This window comes from Pagrus pagrus (genome assembly GCF_965226575.1).
Source record: "Pagrus pagrus genome assembly, chromosome: 12".
Lineage (NCBI taxonomy): Eukaryota > Metazoa > Chordata > Actinopteri > Spariformes > Sparidae > Pagrus > Pagrus pagrus.
Genome location: NC_140196.1, coordinates 3810271 through 3835392, shown reverse-complemented (window position 1 = coordinate 3835392; position 25122 = coordinate 3810271). Strand labels below are relative to the sequence as shown.

The 25122-nt window shown below is 41.5% G+C and overlaps 1 protein-coding gene across 3 annotated transcripts in view; it reads right to left on the bottom strand.

Annotated features, from left to right (window-relative positions):
• LOC311266903 (ATP-dependent 6-phosphofructokinase, platelet type-like) overlaps positions 1 to 23000 on the bottom strand; it is a 28609-nt gene extending 5609 nt beyond the window's left edge. Inside the window, exons 1-17 of one of the 3 annotated variants that reach the window (XM_084369567.1) lie at positions 22782 to 23000; positions 17637 to 17710; positions 16306 to 16383; positions 15615 to 15804; positions 15350 to 15515; positions 15036 to 15080; positions 14631 to 14739; positions 11000 to 11095; positions 10291 to 10383; positions 10040 to 10165; positions 8916 to 8980; positions 8537 to 8606; positions 6774 to 6920; positions 4946 to 5016; positions 4065 to 4152; positions 2763 to 2915; positions 493 to 645 (exon numbers count right to left, since the gene is read on the bottom strand). In XM_084369567.1, the coding sequence (XP_084225693.1) occupies positions 493 to 645; positions 2763 to 2915; positions 4065 to 4152; positions 4946 to 5016; positions 6774 to 6920; positions 8537 to 8606; positions 8916 to 8980; positions 10040 to 10165; positions 10291 to 10383; positions 11000 to 11095; positions 14631 to 14739; positions 15036 to 15080; positions 15350 to 15515; positions 15615 to 15804; positions 16306 to 16383; positions 17637 to 17710; positions 22782 to 22890 (1833 nt within the window). In that variant the 5' untranslated portion in view covers positions 22891 to 23000. The remainder of the gene's footprint in view (positions 1 to 492; positions 646 to 2762; positions 2916 to 4064; positions 4153 to 4945; positions 5017 to 6773; positions 6921 to 8536; positions 8607 to 8915; positions 8981 to 10039; positions 10166 to 10290; positions 10384 to 10999; positions 11096 to 14630; positions 14740 to 15035; positions 15081 to 15349; positions 15516 to 15614; positions 15805 to 16305; positions 16384 to 17636; positions 17711 to 22781) is intronic. The other 2 variants (XM_084369565.1, XM_084369566.1) reach the window with 2 other exon arrangements.
• Positions 23001 to 25122: the final 2122 nt, after the last annotated feature.

The window sequence follows — 25122 nt, the reverse complement described above, 5'->3', positions numbered from 1 at the left end:
CAATGAACAGATATTAGATGGAGAATTAATCAGATCACATCCAATGCACATCTGCTGGCTTCAATTTCTCAAATTTTCTCAACTTGATGGGAATTCAGGATTATCTTTATAGACTAAAAAAATAAAATCAAAACAGTTATGAAAAAAAAAAAACTGATGAGAATGATCAGCAGCAGCTCTTCTTTAGCAGATAAACTCAAATAGACAAAACAGTCAGTAAACATGCAGTCACAGTTACCTTTCAGAGTCGACGCTACAAGAGGAGTGAGATCAAATATTCTGACGCACAGGTTAACTCCTCGTTGATTATAGAGCATCAACATATTGACACGTCAGCTGGTGTTTTATAGAGGAATTAATTAACTTTCAGTTCAAATAACATCAAACAGAATTTGCTGATCTTCTTCACATTATCAGTCATCACTATTAAACAGGTGACACTGTAGAATAACTCCAGTCGTTACAACATTCGTCTCTTTTCTGAGCCCTTACCTCCACGATGGCGTTGATGGACGTGTCAGCGCCGATACTGAGGTCAGTGCCGGGCACATTGTTACTAATGGTGGCAGGCAGCATGCACACTGGGATGCAAAACTCCTCGTAGTCGGCCCGGGCCTCGTACAGCTGCAGCAGGGACTCAAAGGCCTGATGGTGGTGGCCGTAATATATTGTTAGACCACTGGGGGGCACACTGCATATCTGAGACCAGGTCATTGTGTCCTCATGTAGAAACTACAGTGTTGTTGTTTTTTACAAGCTGCTTCATGGTGCACAGTGGCTCTCCTGGCTTGTGTCCTTCATTACCTCGGCAACTGACATATATTAATTGTTTACAGTATGTACGATGCATTAATGTAACAAACAGTACACTATTTTTGCTTTCTTTTTTCTAAATATGGTTCTTTGCAGAGGTAATGCATCTATTTGTGGCTAGGTAACGTTATTAACTGGAACATAACAATGGTAAAACAAAGAAAACTTTGGTTTTGTAACATTTATATGCCTAGGTTACATGTAAACCTACAACTAACAGATTTGGTTGCTTGGTATTCGTTCAAGTTTTTGAGAAAAGTTATAATTATTCCCTATGTATTCATAATAATAAGCCAAGAGCAAGAGGCCTACATAAAGTTTTTCTGCTACCGTCTGGCAAGAGATACAGAAATATCTGCTGCCGTACCACCAGAGACTCCTCAATTCATCCTCAGCTGAAAAGGTAGTTTTAATTCTCAGAATCTGACACAGGGACACGTAATGAGAATAATCATCTAACTGATGGTCTCATTTTCTTATAAAGGACACTGATGATTCGGTCAACTCAGTTCAGCCTGAGGATTAAAAAACTGTTTTCCAGCCATCAGCACTTCACCACCAAGGCTGAAGGACAAAAGTACAGGGAGTCCTCTAAATTAAACTGACACCATGGAGATGCAGCTCTGTATCGTGTGTGTGTGCTCCACAGTGTGTGAGCTACTGGTTGGCTCTCTCCAGGTGACAGAGTGGGCTTTGGCTTCCCATTGGCTGAGAGGAGATGGGATGGGGGGGGGGTGAGGGTTTCACCCTGGCTGACATGATACGGTGTTGACGCGACATGATAAAGACTGTGGCAGGACTCTCAGCTCCCAGCGATGTTTCCTTTTATGTTCAAGATACGAAGGGCTTGTTTTTATCTTTTTAAAATCAGGCATGCAGACTGGTTGAAGAACAAGACTGAAATGTGGACTGCGTTCTGTGATGCTAGACTCCGTGCTCGTGCACACAGCATGCTTACTTACTGTCCAAACACACTGACTCTGTGCCATTTGAGTGGGAGCAAGCAGAGCTTCCCTATTGCGTTGAACCAGATCGCCGTCCGGTCATCTGCTGTTTCCCAAACAAACACAGAGAGGGCTGCACGAAACACGCCACGGCCACGCGCCAAAAACATGCCACAACACGTCACTGCATGCCCAAACACTTACCTGGGACCTCCGCTGACCAGCTCGCCTCCAACAACAACAATCAGCAACAAGAATGTTCTGCTCGATGTGCCCTGATGCAGTACGTGTGGACGTTAGCGTGAGTTCAGTAAACTTAATTAACTAAACTCAGCTATAATTAATTGATGTTTAATAAAAATGTCTTGGGGCCATCATTGTTATTGTTGTGCCTGTGTCTTTGTTTTCATACTTCTACTGTATACTGTACCACTACCACCATTATGCTACGGTTTTGTTTATGTGAAAGCAGAAGGTCGAGACTGTAGATTCCGTTTACGTTCTTGAAATTCCTACCTGTAGGTTTGGTTGTCGAGTGTCAGGTTGCCTGTGTTTACACAGAAAATATTACAGCCCTCTGACACTTCACAGGTCCTCAAACTTTTTCTCTCGTGCATCCATTTTGAATTTTAGCAACTGTTAAGAAAACTGGTGAGACTTCGCTCAAACCAGCAGATTTTATTGTCATAAAATAATGTCTCTGTCACTACAAATCAATAAAGGAGTGAATTTCTAAATCAATATATCTGCAAAAATCTGCAACTATTTAACCAGTGGTTTTGAGCTACTAAGGATGACATTCTGACAAAACACTATTTAAAGTTGTTATCTGTATAGAAGCAATATCACGTGGCTCTTTGCTTCTAACTTGTCAACCTGTTGATTGTCATTGCGAGGATGCGAGCTGTTGATCAGCGAAGCCCCAAACTCTGACAGGCTGGGCAGAGTATGTGTGTTGTAAGACTACAAACACACACATACGCTCTCTGACCCAGCGACACTTACATCAGTAATGGCATTCAGAGCCGTGTCTGAGCCAATGCTGAGGTCTGAACCGGGTATATTGTTGGACACGGTGGCGGGGACCATAACCATGGGCACACAGAGCTCGCTATATTTGTCCCGCGCAGAAGAAAGTTCCAGTAATCCCAAGTAGCCCTGCAGCAGTGAGAGCCATTGGTTGTTGTTGAGGATGTACAGAACAAGGGGATGAGGTGTGGGAGAAACGTGAAGAGGCCTAACGCCAAGGTGTTTACAAGTGGACAGGAGGACAAAAACATGGTGGGAGAAGCTCTTTGGCTGCAGAATGTTTCATCTTCTTCACCAGCGAGTTGCCAATGAGCTAAAAAGCCAAAGCAAAGAGCCAAACCAAAGAGCTAAAAGTCTAAAGCGGAAGCTGTGTGGGAGATGGATCTAGGAGGACCAGAGACAGTAATGGCGGAGGGAACAGACGGCAGGTCTGGGAGGTTTTACTGGTAGGAGAAGCCAAGAGGAGAGAGCCAGACCAATCACGAGGGACAGTGAGACACACAGAGGAAGCTGTAGCTCCACACAGACAAAGACAGGGAGGGAGACAGTGTTCGTGTTCTGACCAAGCTGATAAAGTCAAAATCTGTAATTTGGGAAATGTACTTTTTTTGTTTCACTTATTTATTTTACTGTTCTCCTTTTTTTGTTTTATCTAGATTACTAAAATGTGTTTAAGTTAGCCATAGAGGTTACAGTTTTCATCAGGGTTCAGACCTGAGAGGTTCCTTATATCAGACATCACTTCACTGTTCTGCTGAATATTAAATTAATCTTTTGGTTGAGGTCATTTTATTTACTCTAGTTTTTATACACAAATCCTCCCATGGTTTGGCTTTGCAGCTTGGCCATAAAGCAATAACTATAAATGGACAGACAAGGAGAGAGCCTATAACATTTAAATGTGTCTTGGATGTATATTTTAAAAAATGGTTGGAAGTCAAGACATGTACTGCAACTTGAAATGCTGTGTAGGGTAATCAGTGGCAATGAAATGGACTCAACAATGTTAAACAACACAATACATACTGAAAGAGAGCACTTCACAATGAAAATCATTCAGGTTTATCTTTTAACAATTCTCAAGAATGCTCATTTCATTCAATTATCAGTAGCTTTTTTTTTAATATACGACAGAAACATCTTTAAAGTATGAAGAATTACTAAAACTGGCAAAAAACAAAGTAGAGCAAGTTTGTTTTTCTATGTTTTCCTTGTGATAAAAATATTACTAGATTAAAAAAATGCCGTTATACTGAAAAATGTGGTTAAGTTACATACCTCAAATCCTCCGATGACAAGCAGCGCGTTGATGTTATGGATCCTAATCTGCTCAGCGATCTTTTCCAGATGTTTGCCTGGAAGAGTTCTGGCATAGAGAAAGGAAACATTTCAATAATAACACGACGTTCACTCTTGTTAAGCTGATGTTTTTATTGAGAGTGACGATGAGAAGCCGCAGAATTATATTCCTTTTAAAAATTGTAACCAGGTCACTAACAATATCTACTACGGAAGCCCTGAGGGGCAGGCGAGGAGGACGTCTTTTATTTTCTGGTGATCGATTTTCTATGTCTGATCTGAAAAGTTTTCCTTCCTGTGTTTATGACTTGAGGAAAAGAAGGAAAAATGTTTTGGCAGGTTAATCTTTCTAAGTTACTAAGTTTTTTCTTTTCCTGAGTGAAAAAAATGTTTTTGTTTATGTGTGAAACAGAGTGAAAAAAACATTTTCAGAAAAAAAAAAAAAATCTCCCAGGAGATTTTTTTCACAGTTTATGAGTAAAAAAAAAGATTGAGGACAAAATATTTTTTTTGAAAAAAAAAAAAAAAAAAAAAACACCTGATAAATGAACCTTAAAATAAATAAATATTCTTTTCCTCCATTTTTACTAATTTTAAATTTTTCTCCTGAAAAAAATAAATAAAAAAATCACTCCATTACACACACAAAGAAAAGAAAAAAAAAATCACCCATTTATTTAGTTTTCACAGATGGAAAAAAATTAAGGAACTTTTATTAGCTGTGATATTCTTTTTTCCACCAGCTCTCAAGTCATAAACACATTAAAAAATATAAACCAAAGGATCACTCGCCCATCAGAGCTTCTATAATCTACAACACAATCATTACAAATTAAACTTTTGTTTCCACTTCAACCCACCGTTTTGTCCCTAGCAGGGAACCTCCCTGGCCAGTCCAACCACCAACATCTCCCCATTTGATCTCCTTGATCTGATTTAAAAAACAAACAAACAAATAAAAAAATAAAGACGATGTTATTATTGACATTTTCATTAACTTTACTGTGAAAGAACAACTCTGATTACAAAAACGTTGGGACACTGTAAAATGTGAATAAAATCTTTTTATTCTTTTGTTGCCCCTGTCTCAACTTTTTTTAAATGTGTAATATATCAAAATCATATTAAGCATATATTTACACAAATCTATTAAAGTTGATGGAGCAAAACATTAAATATATTGTCTTTGTATTGTTTTCAATTGAGTAAATGTTTAAAAGAATGAGAAAATTATTGCCTTCTGTTGTATTTGTTTTGCACAGCGTCCAAACCTTTTTGGACTCATGGTCGTACTTAACTTCAGTATTTCGTTTTTGTTGATGTTTAGATGATAAAACACAGGTTCACAGACGTCACAGTCACAGAATCTACTGGATATATTTGATACAGAAAAGACAGCCGCTTGAAAATTGTTGAGTATCTGTTCTGTGGACTAACAGGGTCACTGATTTGGGGAGAAGAAAATGTTGCTGCAAAGTTTTTCAATGCGTTGAGAACGCAAGAAGAAATAAAGTGTTACTCAAATCGATTGTAATGTGTGTTACTGTGCCAGTGTAGCTACATTTAACCGGCAGCTCCAAAGTAATCAGTGTCCTACTTAGCTCGGGTTTTAGCTCGGGATCACAGCTTCACTTTTCAATCATTCTAATCCCTCTATAAGGGAACTCGCCTCTGGGCTTCATTGCTTTCAACAGGTCACTGCTGCTCTCTGCGTGGTAGAAAACGAGTGTGCGTGTTTGTAGAAAGCATTCATGTAACCAGAAGCAAATGAATAAGGCAAAGACTATGCGTGTGTGTGTATAGGCCTACATGGTAGAGCTGCTGTGGGAGTGGAGTAATTGGCTTACAGTAAGCAGCATTGTTTATCTGGACACCCTTAAGTCTTATCACTGTATGCAGCCCAGCAGACAGAGAGGAGTGTGACCACTACTTCCTGCTCCCTGCTATTGGTCAGTCACATCACTATGACCTCCAAGGAATGTAGCTCAACCCTATTGTTTACTCTGATTAATGAGTGCTGGTAGTTTCATGCAAGTTTATAGTCGCATGCACAGACTGAGAGCAGAGTTTACTCCTGGATCACTGAGGAATGCAGGAGCCAAAGTCACAGTGTTCAGATGTCAAATGCAATAAAGACATTTGTGATAGAGAGGCAGGGAGTGACGAAAGAACAGCCACAGACAAAAGGCAGACCAGTCACGTTTTAAGATACGTTAACTTGTCAGCGGTGTCGAGTTCAGGCGAGTAAGGTTCTGCACAGACATGAATAACGTGACAGCACGGAGCTACAGTGTGCACAGCATGACTGTAATATTTATTTAAGAATGAAGTATGAATTAACTTGTACAGGAGATTATTGCGCAAGATCTAACGAATACAGGCTTCATTACTGAATTGTATATGCAACTCTAATATATTAAGACTTTAAATTTTAAATAATTTAAGAGTCGACAATTAATCAATTTATTGTTGCAGTGCTAATTTTTAAGTTTGAGCTTTGGACTGTCGGTCAGACAAAACAAGTAATTGAAAGATGCCATCTTTGGGCTGTAAGAAACCTTGATGAGCATTTTCTTCTATTTTCTTACATTTTATCTGCCACACATCTCATCGATCAGGTGATGCAGCCCACACAAATGTAAATAAATATGCACACTACATACGCATATGTATTAGTTTCAATCTCACCTGTCCCTTGTAGAATCCCTCGAAGCCGTCGCTGACAGCAAACATCTTGTGGCCTTCAGTGATTCCCACTCGGACCGCAGAACGCACTGCGGCGTTCATACCTGCTGCCGGGGCGCCGACGTTCAACACGGCCACGTTAAAGGAGCTCTGTGGGGGACAGAGAGCAGCAGTCACACACACACAGAGCCAAACCTGGCAGTTCTACACAGTATGGCCGTATGCTCCAACACCCCCAAGCTTTGTCACATTTAAAAGCATCTTCACACTTCGTGTGACTCTTACATTCAGGGTAAAATCACAGCATGTATGATGCTTGTTTTGAAGGAGATGGTATATCAGCAACTTTAGGAGGCAATGAAGACTTTCTGTAGCAGACATGACGGTGACTAATCAGACTCGCTTTTCTTTTTTACTTTTAACAACCGCAGCTTTATATTGCAATTTAAGAATAATTATTCTCATGCCTGATAGGACAGTTGGTCTCCACTGCCTGATTATACCATCCATGTCTCATTAACTGCTGAGGAGCCAGGCAAGACTTTGCCTCAGAGCAGCATAGCAGCAGGCAAAGATTACCTCGCATGCAAGAAGCCACATGCTGCTAAAAGACGCAGTGAAGCAGCAGCTGCTTTCTCATGACAACAGAAAGTATCAACACTCAAATGCAAATTTTCATGACTTTACAATATTTTCTTGCTTTTAAAACTTAGACTGTCCGTGCTACTTGTTGCCGAGTGTAAAATATTTGAAGCGCACAATCCAATATTGCTGAAACTTACAACTCCTAATATCAAAGTGCACACGGTCCATATTTCAGTTGAAGCCCATGAAGTTGTGTGTATTAGACCCACATTTGAATGCAAGCCTCATACACTCAGCTACAAAGGCCTCATTAGTATTTGGTGAGGTTTTCCTCCTGCAACTATAACAGGATAATTGAGCACATGGACTGTGTCAGAGTTTTCATTTCTGCAGCCACTGACCATTTTGAACAGCGAGAGCATGGAGCCTGTCCAGTCTGAGTTATGAGTAAACAAAGACCCCTTCAGACTCCACAGACTTGACATGTAACTGTAAGGAGGGCTACTTCAGGTTCATTTGAAGCAGATCAAAGCAGACGGCGTGATTGTCCTCGACAGCAGGACTGATGGGACGCCTTCACTGAAGCACTACAGCAACCCTTTGCAGGTCTAGACTTCTAAGCAGAGCCATGAAGAAATAAGCAATGACAGACAGAGCAACAGATAACGAGCACTGACACTGTCATTTTGTGGCACTGTGTTACAATAACAACATTTGTAGTGAGAAAAAAAATCATTAAATTACATATTAAGTGAAATAAATCATATCCTCTTTTTTAATTTGAAATTTTACCTCAGAAATCAAAGTGAGTAAGAACAAGTTCAAAAAGGTCTAAACTAGTTGGTGAAAAGCTCATCTGCTCTGTGAACTACGCCTGCAGAAGCTGACATAAAGCCTGTTCAGCTGCAGCCTCATTACTCATCACATACATTGAACCGCTCTTCATCACCCGCCTCCTCCTCTCCCTCAGGACAGAGACAGTGACAGAAAAACAAACTCTGTTAGTGTCACAAAAAGACTGCAGCACCCACAAGGCACCTAAACCAGGAAGTACCTTACGCTACCGTACAAGTCTCAGAGCCACTGGTGGAAAGATACATTAGAAGAATTAAAACCGCGATCATCTTACTGACGGATATAATCATTGTTTTGTTGTTTTATTTGGCTGTAATGGTACTTACATTTGGAAGTTCAGAATCTGCTTTCCGGTAGGAGAGGAGTCTGTAGGTGGTCAGATTGTTTTCAAAGCTCCTGCACATGAAAGATGTGGAAAACAAAGTTAGCTACAATGGATGTCAGCTCCGTTGCCGCTGTAGAGTCAATCAGAAATCAGTGGAAACACAGTTAAACCAGGGCACACTGCCAAACAGACAAAAGACCAAGTGCCGTCTGTAATCTGTGAAATCTTGATGAGCTGGTGGGGAAAGTGATGAAACAATTCAGTGCTGCAAGCTCTCAGCTTCCACCTACCTTATAATCTTGTCTGTAGACAGCTGGATCATGGATAAAATACACATTGAAATATTTAATCATGACAAAGTAGTTGAAGTTAAAGAGTACCTGCCACGCAGTCTCACTGCCTCTTCAAATTTCTTCTCATCCATGGCCTTCTGTACTTCTTGGGTCTGATAACAAAACATAAAAGATATTCTTCACCATTAATATCAAGCTGTGCCATGTGGTCACTCGTTTGGTTGTGCTGCTGTTTCTGTCCTGGCTCTAGCGTCCTAAAAAGTCTACTCTCCCGGCTGCCGTAGTCAACAGCGGTACCTGCTTCAATGGCTCCACAACCGTTTTGTTCTTCTCATCGTGACTTAAAAACTCCGCCATATGAAGTGCACACTTTTAAGTTAACTCAGCGTCTTCTTAGCTTTAGCAAGGATCCATGAAACTAGCCGATGTCGATATATTCATAGTAGAAACGGACTTCTTGTACGATATTAGCATGTTTATTATCTTGTGTTTAAGCTGACCTGACTTTGTAGGGTAGTTGGCATTAAAACTGGCAGCATTCACGGTGTTTACGTGCCGCTTTAGCTGTAGCTGAGTAGCTAGCTACAGCCTGCATTCATATTAGCATGTCGCTTTAGCATTGGCGTTGTCCGGTAAAATAAAACTAAACGGATCCGTCCAGTTAGATTTAAACTGACGGTTCTCCTGGTCGACCTTGCGTCTCTTCACGAAGACCATGTTGTTATCCGTTTATTGATTATCTGTGGCCAACTGGTGATCATTCGCTCTGACGACTGCTAGCCGGCTAGCTGGTTAGCCGAGCCGAGGACGTAAAGAACGCGCAGAGCGTACGTGCTCACGCGGGAATGGGGCAAGGGTCAGGCGTACGGCGGGGGAGGAGGGTCAAAATAGAGCCGAGACGCGCACACTTTAATTTCGCATTATGACAGATACAACTTTTTTAAGGTTTTAGGTGCAAATGTGATGCTTAAACTGTATTTTACATCCTGTTCCTGTTATTGTTTATGTAATGTTTCAGTGTCACAACAACATATTCAGTGTTGGGGGGGTTATTTATTCCCACTAGTGCTTCCTTTGGATGACATTACTCTTAATAAAACATATATTTGAACCAACTGAAGTGATTAATACTCCAACAACATTTCTGTTACACTCTGTACTCCACAGTGTGCATGTGGTCTCTGCATGACCTCTGTCACACACACTCTTACCATCTGAACACACTCCATAAGTGGTAGTCGAACAGCCTGGTTTCCAACAAGGGACACGACGCAGGCCGGGGTGTTGGCAGAGGCCTCCAGCAACGCCAGCACTGCCTCCACGCCCATACGACTGGCCTGCAAAGGTCATTTAAATGTCATTACTGAAAAGCGGAACGTCTGTTGTGTTAGTAAAAAATCATGTTAGGGTTTTTTTGAGGTTTGAAACTTTGGATGGACATTTTAAAGATACTGTGGCTTACCAGGATCCTGTCAAATGCGGAGGGGGTCCCACCTCTTTGCACGTGGCCCAAGATGGTGACCCTGGTGTCAAAACCAAGGCAGCGTACAACCAGCTGTGTATGGACGGAGTGCAAAATATAGAAAAGATGAACAATAATGTCCTGTAAAATCTACAATACATTATTATATCGTATCAAACGTTCAAGAGCTGTAACATTAATTTAAACAAAGAGTTGTTTTACTACAGTTTAAACACATAAAAACTCAGCTCAGCTCTTTAATATAGCATTAAAATATTCTTCATTGTTTGTAAGATAACATAACATCTTAAAATTAGGAAAATGCAGAAATAAAAGGGACTGTGCAAGTGTGAAACATTGGGAAAAAAACAACAACAGATGGAGAAATCATGCAAAACATCTCCTGTCATGTCAGCGAGTGCCAAATAATGAACATGCAGACGTGAAGTTGCAAAAGTAAAAATAAGGGTGCAGATGGTGGGAATGGAATAAAACATTTTGAAAAAAAGATATGCGGAACGAAGAAATATAAGAAAAAATATCTTAAAAAATAAGTTGCACGAAAGCATACGTAAAGTAAAAAATAACAATGACACAGGACATAAAACTGTGAAGTGAACCAACAGCCAGCCATGAAGGAAAAAAGTCCATGCTTCTGAAGGAGAGTTTGTGGGTCCGTGGCACGACCAGGCTTCTCCACCGTACTTACATCCTTGATATAATCAGGAGTTATTGCCTTGTTGTGGGAATCTATGGCACCCTCAGCTACAATAATAATGTTCAGCCTTTTCCTTTCGGCACGGTTCTGGAGGAGTATAGAAGCAGATGCATTTCAAAACATGACAGAAAACGTTTTGCATTGCCAAAAGCTGGATCCGGTGATGGAGGATCACCACAGATCAACTACTGATGAACCTTCATGTCTTTTAAAAGGTGAGGTGATTCATGAGAAAGGTGCTTCATTGTCGAGCCTCATTACCAAGTCGTTAAATACCAACGACCTTGGAATGAGAATCAGTAATCAACTATCTTTCTCTGGAGTCACTCACTCAACCTTGATGATCACCAGGACATCTGGTTGGTTGTGTTTCTTCAGGAGACACTTGCCACATGTGGAAGAAGTATCATATTTACAGCTAGCTCGGCAGATTGGTGCAGCTGAAACATTTGTGCACATTGGTGCATTATTTTCGATGAAACGTGCCCATGAAGAATTCACTTAAAATGTGTTTGCAACATTTAATCTCAGTTTAAGCAAACAGTCGGGTCTACAAGTACATTTGTTTGTATCCCTCATATCTGGCTCTGTGGCGCAATGGATAGCGCATTGGACTTCTAGTTAAACACTTAAGATGCAATTCAAAGGCTGTGGGTTCGAGTCCCACCAGCGTCGCTCTTTTGTCCAGAAACGTATCCTTGTTTTCCTGCATATTGACTTTTATTATAAACTCTCTTTTTCCTGCTGGTGGGAGCTTTAGTTACCTGCTTCAAATAATAAATGGCTCTTTAATGGGGTTGTTTTTTTAACAGTGTTTACTGGTAAGGTTGAGATGAACAATCAACTGATGTGATTCAAAGGTCGTGGGTTCAAATCCCACCAGAGTCACATTAGTACTCAATTAGCCACTTGACAAAAACAACGGTGCTTTAATCACCTTGTTTTTACAGTGTACACAAGTAAAGCAGAGGTGAAAAATCAGCTGATGTGGCTGTCCTAACTGGGTAAGTGGGTATTTTGTGAAAACACCAACAAGTGAGTTTGATGACTGGATCGAGACAGATCTCAGCCTCCCGCCAAAATGATCTGGCACCTACTTTTGATAAGACAGAAGGATTAGCTTGAAGCTACCTTTGGGCTTTTCAGTCGACCAAACTGCCGTTGTCTGACTCAATAGGCCCATCTGGCTCTGTGGCGCAACGGATAGCGCATTGGACTTCTAGTTGAGAAATTGAGATGTAATTCAAAGGTTGTGGGTTCGAGTCCCACCAGAGTCGCTCTCTTGTACTATACTGTTTATTTTCCTTAAACATTCTCCTTGAGCTGTCTTGTTGTGGCAATCTACAGCACCAAGAGCTACAATAATAATGTTCAGCCTTTTCTCATCAGCGCGGTTCTGGAGGGATGCAGAAGCAAAAACATTTGAAAGCATAACTTAAAACATTTTGCATTGCCGAAAGCTTTGTGTCTTTTAAAGACACCAGAAGCTGAGATTATTTTTGCAGAAAACAGAAACAGAAATCTTCCCTCAGAATGTGGCAAGTGTCTGGACGAGAAGAAAAAAGAAGAATCACAACACTGAGAAAATGCTGCTCTGTAACTGTCACTGACGTCTGTTTTGTCAGACATATTGATATCCACCAGTCGGTCCAGCTTCTGGTTTCCCCTCTGCGTCAGTCTGAAACTGAGCTCTACTCACATCCTTCACAAAATCAGAGGTAATGGGCTGTCCTTGTCTGTCAATGGCTCCTTCAGCAACTATGATAATGTTCAACCTGGAACCACGAGATCGGCTCTGGACGATAACAAACACACTCACCACATCAAATCTACTGGAAATGTGTCAGTCAGTAGCAGGTAAAGCAAAACCTGTATTGTCTAAGCTAACTGCTAATATCAATGTCAGAATGTATTGGGAAAAAAAAGAAGTGTGTGTGTGTGTGTGTGTGTGTGTGTGTGTGCAACCAGGAGCAGTTGTACAGGAGGATTAGCTTGCAGCTACCCTATAGGCTTTCAGTTTAAGCAAACAGGTGATCTCAACTACGATTGTTTGATTTCAGCTGTATAACTGGCTCTGTGGCGCAACGGATAGCGCATTGGACTTCTAGTTAAACACTTAAGATGCAATTCAGAATTCAAAGAAACGTATCTTTGTTTTCCTGCATATTGACTTTTATTATAAACTCTCTTTTTCCTGCTGGTGGGAGCTTTAATTACCTGCTTCAAATATTAAATGGCTCTTTAATGGGGTTGTTTTTTTAACAGTGTTTACTGGTAAGGTTGAGATGAACAATCAACTGATGTGATTCAAAGGTCGTGGGTTCGAATGCCACCAGAGTCACATTAGTACTCAATTAGAGTGACTTGACAAAAACAACAGTGCTTTAATCACCTTGTTGTTACAGTGTACACAAGTAAAGCAGAGGTGAAAAATCAGCTGATGTGGTTGGCGTAACTGGGTAAGTGGGTATTTTGTGAAAATACCAACAAGTGAGTTTGATGACTGGATCGAGACAGATCTCAGCCTCCCGCCAAAATGATCTGGTACCTACTTCTGATAGGACAGAAGGATTAGCTTGAAGCTACCTTTGGGCTTTTCAGTCGACCAAACTGCCGTTGTTTGATTCAATAGGCCCATCTGGCTCTGTGGCGCAATGGATAGCGCATTGGACTTCTAGTTAAGAACTTGAGATGTAATTCAAAGGTTGTGGGTTCGAGTCCCACCAGAGTCGCTTTTGTACAGAGAAAGACAATGAGTCACAAAAAAGGTGTACATGAGCGTCATAATCTTCTTTTTTAACAGATTCCTTTAGCTGCTGGCACGAAAAAAACAGCTTTTCCTGCCAACGTCATGTGTATTATCTCACACAAACAGGACCAGGTGTCAGAGTGAGGGGGATGCCCTGTATGGGCAGTTAAGAGTGTGTCGCCTTACTCAAGTGCTCGGGAGGTGAAGCCCTCCATCTTCTAGTTCATGGCGGTTCCGCGCAGGTCTTGAACCAACTCCCTACAAACTGAGCTACAACGGCTGCTACTAAGCTACTTCTGGTAGGCTAGGACAGAAGGATCTCAAAGCTATCCTGTGGGCTTTTAGTTAAAGCAGCTGAGTCTACAAGAATCTTTGTTTGAATATTTTTGTATAATCGGCTCTGTGGCGCAATGGATAGCGCAGTGGACTTCTAGTTGAACATTTGAGATGTCATTCAAAGGTTGTGGGTTCGAATCCCACCAGAGTCAGTTTTGTACTGAGAGAGGCTTTGAGATACTTGTCAGCATCTTTATCTTTATTATAAACAGGCTCCTTTAGCTGCTGCACATCGATTTCCTCCTTGAAATTGGATTTGTGGGACGTAGTAAGATGTTTGGCAGACAGGCTCCTTTAGAGATGTAATTCAAAGGTTGTGGGTTCGACTCCCACCAATTCCTACTTGGTATTTAAATTAATGGTGCCTTGTGATGAATAACCTATAACTTTGTAAGTGGACATTTTTAAAAAGCCACAAGTTTATGATGTCAAAGTGTATTACTACAGTGTGTATGTTTGTCTGACTGAGTGTGTGTGTGTGTGTGTGTGTGTGTGTGTGTGTGTGTGTGTGTGTGTGTGTGTGTGTGTGCGTGTTACCTCAGACAGTTTCTGACACATGCTGTCCTCCCAGCCATCCTCAGGAGGCATTTCTGGGATAAAAACCCAGTCTGCTCCGCATGCCAGGGCACTGACCAGAGCCAGATATCTGCACACACACATTTTAATAATTGTAACTGATTATCCACACTGCCTGAACACACACATGCACGCCTCCATTATCAATATTTCCACACTTGCAAAATACTGAAATGTTTTCACGAAGCCATGACTTGGTAAAGGCTGAAAATATGCTTTAAAAAAGAGTGTGAGGATTCAAGTTAAATTTGAATGAAGATGTTTACAATTAATTTGACTTGTTTGGTTATTGACACTGTGCAGTAGCATATTAAACTTGTATATACGTGTTCTTATGGTGTTTTAATCTCTCTCTGATGTACATACCCGCAGTGCCTGCCCATGACCTCCAGCACAAATGTCCTCTGGTGGCTGAGAAAGACAGTGAAAAGCACAGGGAACGTCAGAAACAAGAAAAAGCACTTATCAGTGAAACCCTGTGGTCTGATCTGTTGAAACAGGTCAGCACAGGACAGATAACTAAACCTTATCTAAATAGGACATGTCTTTAAGGTTTGGACAGACTCGTCTAACAAGCCAGCCTGCTGTAGGGGCTTAGCCTCCTTACGTCTTATCTTGCTATGTCTTCAGTTTTTATCTTCTTCATCTACTCGTCTCATCACCTTTAGGGATTTGTTCACCTCTGAGCGGTGGTCATGATGGCGTCCACCACCTCGATGATCCTGTGCAGCGCCGAGTCGGTACCGATGGTCATGTCGGTGCCGCAGAAGTCATTGTCGATGGAGCCGACCATGCCGACGATGTGGAGCACAGAGTTACTGCGGGCCGCTTCCTCATTGATCAGACCTGAGAAACAAGACGGGGCGGGAGGTAAGTTCTCTTTATATACCTGTAGAGTTACAGCGGTGTGGTGCATACATGAAAAGCCCTGCAGTGAGCAGTCACCTTGCTGGAGGAGCTCATCCAACAGGCCGCTCCACTCCTCTCTGAACAGGTTGGCTCCGGTCAAGCTGCCGTCTCCACCAATCACACACAGGTTGGTGATGCCGCGCTGCACCAGGTTGTGTGCGGCTTTCAAGCGGCCCTCGTGGGTCCGAAATTCTTTGCAGCGGGCGCTCCCGATGACTGTGCCACCCTGAAGGAAACATGAATTAAAATCTGAAATCACATTTATTCTCTTCTGCTGGCTTGATTCTGTTGAATTCTTGTGGTATTGAATCTTTTATTGAGGGTAACATGGTTTCACTGTTGCACTTTAGATAATGAATGTCTGACTACGACAAACAGTGAAAAGGTCTAATTCAATCAGACTCGTTTGGCTCAAAGCTAAAGGCTTTGCTGCTGAGTCACTACCAACGATCCTCACAGATGTCCACCAGCACAGCACATATTCTGCTGCGTTGGTCCGAGCACAAATACCGCTGCTGCTCTGTCAGAATGCATCTACACATAACATTTCATGGTGCTAAAATACAGAGCAGCAACTACAACATTAAGACGAGATCAAGCCTTTGAATGACAGGTGAATTCACAAGGTTCAGCGCGTAAAGAAGAGGAAATATGGATAGTTTAATCATCCTAATGCGACTTTGTTAAGACAGCGTGAACTTAAACAGCAGCAGAAAGCTCCGCTCACCACTTGCAACATGCTCGAGACACTTTCCCACGTCGCCTCTTTGATGTTGTCGCCACCGTCCACCATCCCCTGGTACCCCTGAGAGGAGAGACAAACATGAGCGATGTTCACTGGACCCTTCACGACAAAACCGAAATTCAAATTAGAATAACATCCAGCAAATCCTCATATTTGAGAAGCTTTAACCAACAAAGTTTCGGCTTGTTTTGGTATGAAGCAGTTGATCTAATTGGCATTCTCATCTTGGGCTTTGGGAAACACTGTTCAACATTTTTCACCATTTTATAGACCAAACAATTAATCCAGTCATCAAGAAAACAATCAACAGATTAATCAACAATGAAAATAATCATTAGTTGCAGCTCTTGCAGCCAGCCGGAGTCCAAACCAAAAATAAATGGTGGCACTCTGCTGTCATTACTCAGCCCAGTGGTTATTCGAGGCCGATTGGGATGGCAGTGCAGACAGTGAAGGATGAAGTCTGCCCCTGGTAATCCAATTATATCCACACTGAAACCAGATCGTCTATATCTGCCCCTGTCACTGCCATCACTGGCGTCACGCTGATTAGAAACTGTAAATACATCCTCAGACGTTCAATATCGGAGAACTCGAAGAAGTTCAGGAAGCAGGGATTTATTGTTGCTTCTCTTATCTCATATTAAATCACTGTGATTTATAATTCTGATGCAGGTTATCCTTAATTAGTACACACACAATAATAACCCTGTAAACCTGGTTGGAGACGGCACAAGTTGTTTTATATTTTGCATATGAGAAAAGTTTTTGTTTGAGTTATCTTTATCTGTAATAAATGCAATTTGAAATGTAGCTTGAAAGCCAGCGTTCATGACGGATGCATCAGAAGAATCTGTGTCGTACATTCAGCAGTGATATGAATGCAAATATTTGCCTTACTTCCGCTGGGTTATAAATAAAGATGGATGTGAGTTTAAATAGTTTAAGTAAGAAACAGGAAGTACAATTTCCCTCCGGGGACATGACATGGAGACTGACCAGGCAAGTATAGATGAAGGGGTTAAAGCGCTGCATTAATGTGATTTAAAGGAAATATTAGGAAGTGAGACGAGTGTCTGCAAGAGACAAAGCTTGCTTTAGTTGACAAATTTAGTTTCAGGTTTATAAATCCAGGTTTTGCAGGGCTCTGTCATCACTTTAAGGTAAAAGCAGGGCTTTGGCTCCTGCTTGCTCTCTCAAAGACAACCACAGCCAAAGTCGTCAGTACTAATCTATCTCACTGTCGACTGTGATAGGAGCTGCAGACTCCCCGGGGGCCACGTCTGGAGCCTGAGGCCTGAGTCATGTCTCACCTCGTGGATGAAGTAGACTTTTGCCCCCACGTAGATTCCCATTCGGACGACAGCCCGGACCGCCCCATTCATACCTGAGAGAGGAAACAGAAGAGTTGGTAGTTGGTGTGGAAATGGTCTTTCTCAAAAAGCATAGCATAGCCACGGGATGTAAATAAACTAAAAACAACAACAACAAAACTTTAGGCTTCATGGCGTGTGTCATCTCCAGCTCCTGCAGTTGATCTGGACAGACACAGAAATGAGCCGTGACATTATTTCACAGCATGTCTTGAACTCTACCGATAGATGCATCTAAGCTTTCTCGAGAACTTTAACCCTCCAGGACAAACTGTGAAGGCTTTAACCAGGACGAAGAAGACGCTGGAATGAAAAGCTTTTTTCTCAATCAACTCATCGACTAATTGACTAATTGCAGCTGTATCTGTCATTGGAAAAAAGATGTTTCAGCTTAACATTTTGCTATTTCAAGTAAAGATACACAAAGCTTCCTTCTTCCACTCTTTAGAGAATACTGACACACAGAGAGAGAAAACAAGGAACAAGGAGTGGCAGCAGCCGGACAGACCAGCAGACAGCAGGGGAGGTAAAGAGGTCAGTACAAAAAGAGACAGAGAAAGCGAGTGGCGGCGAGTTTGCCCTCGAGGATCTTGTGCCAAAACACAGAAGTGTCTGTCGGAGCACTTAGTGAAATTGGCTGACCCCCCCGACGGTATTTAATGGATTAAAAAAATATATCTATTTGATGCACAACTGGCTGAGAGATGGTCTGATATTTTGCTTCGGCGCTGCGACCTGCATGCAGGTTGAGAGCTGTGATGAAACTTTCATGAGCCTGACGGAGAGACTGGGTCTGGAAGCCAACAAATAAAAGATCACCGCAAAGAAAAATAGGCAACAAAGCAGAATTACAGCCACGATTTAAGATTATTTCCATCACAGGTCTTTAAAACCTTCAATTCGACCGTCCTTACTCTTCTTTTATACGAAAACAAAGATGATGACTGGAGGCATGTTATATATTTCTGGGCCCAGTCTGTGTGGCAGCAGCCGAGTCCTGAGCGCAGCAGGCACGTACGGCCCTCGCAGCCAAATCTCCTCCCACACTTCATGCTCTCAACAACACGTCCCATTCACGGGCCCTCGTCCGCAGAATTTGCATGTGATTTAACTACCGGATGACAATGTCGAGCTCGTACAGACAGCAGCGCTGCATATTGACTTTATGAACAAACATGTAAACACATTTCTTAGTTGTGGATAAATACAGAAAAAGTTATTATGTTTACTGGCAATCAACTAATCAATTAAGCAATTAATTGTTTCAGCTAATAAAACTGGATCGTGTCATAAAACCGGAGTTAAGATGTTATTTTGTTTCAGTTGTGTTTTAAATTACATTTTTAATCTTAGATTTTTTTGGACATGTTTCTGATAATATTTATATCCTAACCTGTGACCTCAAAGAATTAAATACCATTTTCTATAACCGCTGCTGCACTCGAGGATGTAGTTATAACATTTAAATGTGGGTTACATGCATAAACGCACCCCAGAGGGGGGTTCCCTCACAGAAAGGTACACAGCGTGCCAACCTGGATGTGCTCGCAGGGCCGTGCTGTACGCTAACGAGCGCTGACGGGATGAGGTAGTGTTGCTATGAGACCAGGGCGATGCTGATTGGTCAGAGGGGATCTGAACTCGTGAACTCGGTTTGAATTTGACAACATGTTTAATGAGATTAATAAAAACAGAATACAGCGAATTAATTCTGTGATATCACTGAATAATGTTTAATGGTCGCGAGCTACATGAATATATTTACACTCACAGTTCACATGACACGCTGTGAGAATTTCCCTCCAGCTGCCGCAGTGACTAAACATCTCCAGTCGTGTGTGTGCGCATGTTTTCTCCCCAGGATGGGAGGAAAATCTGGGCGAGGTTAAAGATCCCCTCCACACAAGAACTAAAGGCAGACGTAACCCTCTGATGTGTGTCCAACATGGTTCACCACATTAAAAACCTTAATAAGGCACTTTCCTCATTAAAAAATCCAGAATATATAAATAAGTAAAGTCCAGTCTCGGTGTTTGTTCACTGGAGGCTTCAAGTTTCCACGTCACACTCGTGTTTGCTGAATATTGGACTGACTTACAAACAACTGCACGAAGGTCGGCCTCTTAAAATCTGATTTTTAATGAGCACAGAGAAAAATTTAACTTTACACTCTGCACATACTGAACATCCAAACACTTTCCTGTAGCAACAAGAAGAAAAACACATTACTGACTGGAGGGGGACTTTAAGATCGTGTCAACAAGTTTGTTACAATTAAAGAAGGTTGCTTAAGTTTTTGAAAAGTAATTAACAAACCAGAATCGTCAGTTTTGTCTTTCTTGACTTCACAAGATATTTCAGCAGCTGTGGCAAACTGAGAGGACAGTTTGTGTCAAACTAACAGACTCTTATCTTGTGTTTTCCTTTGTTGGATGTTTTCAGAAATTTGATTTAATTTATTTTATGCTCATAACAGGGATGCATGATGTATATAAATGGTCTCCGATCCAGCAGTAACCGTAGCAACAGAGAAGAAGAAGACGAAGAAATATTAAATCATTCATATTTAATGGCAACGTGTGGGCCTTTCTTACCCTTATGTGTGCATAAACTACAGTATGAACCTCTGTTTGAAATACAAAAACGTGAAGTTATCTGTGATCTGATCAGTGTCAGCCAAGTGAAACAGATCTGTATTATATTAATTACCAGTATCGGCTGAAAAAAATCCCTATAATCCCTAGATGTAACCCGTGCATGTTCTTTTATATTAGTTTATTGATAAAAATGGGCCTCAGTAGAGCACATAACTTCGGCCAAGGCCTATCAAAAAACGCCTATACTTATCAAAGTTTTTGTGCAATCGTGCTGACAAACCAACAAACAAACACACAGACATGGGTGAAACCTTCCTGGAGTAGTTAACGACGACCGTTCCCAGTTTCATTCAGGCAAACACAGATGAGGTCAGAAACTTTATACTCATATTCTGATATTCGTATGAACTAATTTCACAAAGGCAAGAAAAAGCAAGCTGGCACAACATCCCTGCACTCTTGTTAACAGTCATCCCACGAGCTCCTGCACAGTCCTGAACCCGATCCGGCTGCCAGTTGTTTTGTTTTTTATGAATAAGAGGGAATCTGAACCAGTCTGCACACGTTTCACACCGTGCATCACTCGAACACTACAGCACCGCTCCAAGGTGACGCTTCGATCACGCTGCCAGCAAGAAAATACACCATTACACATTAATACCACAGAGGCTGACTCTTAATACCCGGCACGAGAGCAAACAGCTGTGATTCACTGCAGTCAGATATCACATCAGTAGCAGCCTATAGGCGCACAGTGTTATGTAACGGCCAACAATAGCTGTGGTTAACCTACAGCACTGTGTGAAGAGATAGCAGAGCACAAACCATAGAAGGACATATACTGTTGTCAGGGTAAAAATACATGTGCGGGTGATAATTTAGGGAATAATACATGAGGCAGAACATTTCTGGATATATTGCATGAATTTAATCATTATTATAATATAATAATAGTGATTTATATCACAGAAACCTGACTTTTAAGCACGAAACGTTGCTTTTATTTGCATTAATTCTCTTTTTCCGATCCATTCACCACCACATGAGACAGGACTGCATACTTGCTGCTCCTCACGTAGGCTGCACATCCCTCCTCAACAGGATGTGTGAAGCGTTTCAAACACACCGGAAGTCAAGAGACGAATCCTTCAAAATAAAAGCACTGTATCATAAACTAGAGCAGGTTGCATTTATTGTGAAAGGTTCACTCGGACGTGAGATGTTTGAGTCTGGCTGGCTTGACTCTGGTCCTCTCACGACTCATCCTCCGTGATGCAAGACACGTGTTTCTACACATCTACCGTGATACTGAAGCTTCTGGCTGGAAGTTCATCAATCACTGCTACTTCATTTAACTTTTTTATATATTTTATTATAACTTCAGCAACTTTTAATAGCTGCCATGTTCGCAGGAGAGCATGACAGGGCTTTAACGCAGTTATTAATACATGGGTACAACATTAGGGCGAACATAGACAGTCTGAAATGAGTAAATCTGATTATTTAGGTCATTGCATACTGTCTGGACTCCTAACGATATATTTGATGATTAAATTACATGTCCTGGCAGCACAGGGACGCAGATGCATGCACACACACGCAAACACACACATGCACCATCTGCATTAACACAGCACATATACATCAGAGGTCAGACAGAGCTGCAGGATGCATGGTGAAGGAAGAAACAGCAGGTCTCATCACGATCACTTGTTGATATTAGTGCTGCCTTATTGATCCAGAAGCACCTGTTCCACCCTGTGCTACTGATTAAAAGCAGGCCTGGATTATCAATAAGGCTTAATATGATACCAAACGGCCGTTTCTTGATTAATATTGTAGCATCCTTGTAGAAGTGTGCCAGGAGTGTGAACGGGAGCTGTTGCATAACCGCCATTCAGCTTCATTAAACATCCCATAAATAAATAAAATAACAATAAAGATAGAAGAAACACGAGAAAACAAATGAAGCTGCGCGGCTGCAATAAACGCAACTTTCCCTTCTGTAACGCACGGAGACGGTGCGTGTTTTAAACCGCACCTTCGCTCATTTGTTTCACAGCAGGAGAGCACAGTAACACATGAGTCCTTTATCGGACAGGCTCGCGGCTACGCATCCATTATCGGACAGGTCTTCGGCTAACGCGCTCCCGTCATTTCTCCACTTAAATAAAGGTGATCACCTGTGACACACCTGCACCACGAACATCCCTGTAAAAGCAGGATGTGCTACACATATTTTGCCAACAGCTACACTGGAGGGAAATGCGTGTTTGATATTTTAAACCAGCTAAGCTAGCTTAACGCTCCCGGTTTAACGTTACAGAATTAGCGTAACGGTTTCTAACATAACGGCAGAAGACGTGAGTCGGGAGCTCGGTTAGTTTTCCTGCCGTTATAAGAAGCACTTTTGCGGTCACAGCGGTGAAGAAAGGTGCGACTCCAAACGCAACTGTCCGATAACGGAACTCGCGTCACGCAACGTTACCTTGGGCATCTCCTCCGCTGGTCAGCACCGCGATGGATTTCCCCGCGCCGGACAGATTCTCGAAGAATTTCCGGGTGTCCTGCCGCTTCGGTGCCACCGCGCCAGCCATGCCTGTCCCTGCCCCCGGTCCCTGTCACCTGCCGAGAGAAGTGAAGCGAGTACGCCACGAGAAGCCTGCGGGGAAACCGAGTGACACTGTCGGTGTGTGAGGCTGAGGAGATGCCGGAGTAGGACTGCAGTGGTCACCGCCCTCAGGACGCACGTACACACCCCCCGACCGAAGATCCTACGGAGAGCGAGATGACTCACTCCGTGGCTTACAAGGACCGGGGGTTAGCGTTACTAGCTCTTACTTACGCACTGTAAAGTCAACAAGTCAGCAGAAAGGTACATAAATAAATATAATTGTGGTTCAAGCTTCTAGACCACAAAAGTCCAGTTTACTTACCTTTAAAAAATATCTATAAGTATAGAGCGATGTAATATAACGTTCTAGTATAGAGTAGTAGCTACAAGCTAACTGATTCAGTAATGGCAGTTGGCCTGTGCTGCGCTACCTAGCTTAAGTTTGCGAACAGTAGCCTACATGAATATTTGATGTTCACTAAATACGTTTTTAAAAAAGAGAAATAACACAATCATTTTATATAAAAATATGATTTGAATTCATAAACATAAGTCATCTGTTTAACTCACTACGCTTTACTGCGAGCTAATGCTGGCTAACGCAAACTTTAGCTAGGCTAGACTGCCTCATACCTGAATCAGTGAGCCTGTACTACTGTTACACTTCATTTTGATTATGTCACAATTTAATTAGCATTTCAATGATATGAATGAATGAAAAAATTAATAGCATACTTATCTCCCCAATTGTGCATTTTTTTCATTTTTTGTTTGTATGTTTTGGTTTTTCACATTAGCTAGCGTTAGCTGGAGGCTAAGGAAGCCAATGGTGATGTTAAGAACACATGACGTCACAGCTACCTTTTACCCAAAATGTTTCCTTTCAGTCAGTAATATCTTATAAATAAATCTTGTAATTGCAATGATTTGATTTGAGACAAAAGGTATATTTTCAATATATCTGTTATATTAAAGATAGGATGTTATGATTTAAGAACTAACATTCAAAGAAAACTACATTAACTACAAAACATTTTTGTAACAGAAAAAAAAATAATAATGAATGTCACAATTTCCCAAATAATAATTAAAATTTGAGTTCTTGCTACGAAAATTTTGATATGATTTTATCAAAGTTAATCAGTAGCCTATCATGTTTATTTTAACTTTTTTTTTTGCTCGCTTTTCTTTCCCAGTTTTGCGAAGTAGCGTCAGAGTGAGACGTCTTCACTTTTTCTACCCCTCTTTGCCACTCACGAGTCTTGACTTCTGGGCCTGAGCCTGAGCCTGAGAGCCAATGACCGAAGCGTTCTCCTGACTGACAGCTGAATCCACCAATGGGCGTCCAGCTCACGTACAATGGAAATATAGTCCAACCAATCAGCATCCAGAATATCATTTTTTCAGTCAGGAAATTAAACACTTCCAGTAACAATCCACAAGTTCCTCTGAAATACAAACAATAAGAAAGTGAGTGTTGTAACATGAACAGTTGACTTAATGCAGCACAGAGAGATTAGATTATTAGATTTATTATGTAACGGATGAAACAAAGAAATCAATAACCTACAGATACAAAAACCTCAGATACTTGCAGTCTTGCAGCATATCTGTGTATTTTTAAGTGTGTATTTCATATATTATATTCCAAAGTCATGATATTTGTATGCAGCAGTTATTACATGATTGTTTTAACGCTATAATAGACACAATTCATGACCTTTCACGAAGTTCATGACCTTCAGCAATCAGCTGCATGCTGCAAGCTTTATCTCGGTGACTCTATCTATCCAAGCACAGTACGGCATCTCGTGTGTGTCGCAGTGAATAGTTGTTATATTTCATAATGATGCAAGGTTTTTATTTGAGAGCGAGTTGGAACAGACAGTGGCATTGTTGTGTGATTAGATTGGAGGGGGCACGCAGAGGACATCAGGTCCTGGATCAGTTCCAAGTTCCTTTCTGCAGAGAAATAGTCTGTGTGTACGTTTGTGTCGTGTGAACGTGACATTGTTAATAAACCCTCTTGACTTAAAGACGTTTGGCTGCCTCTCACGTCCTCGCTTCCCTAAATGCAGGCTAACATTTGAAATAAGGAACTTCTTGAACGCCACATGAATCTGGGTGTGTCACTGCAGCAGTTTCATGTCCAGGCAGTGATTTCTTTCATATCAGTATATGAGGATAGATAACAGGGAAATATGTGTATTATTAT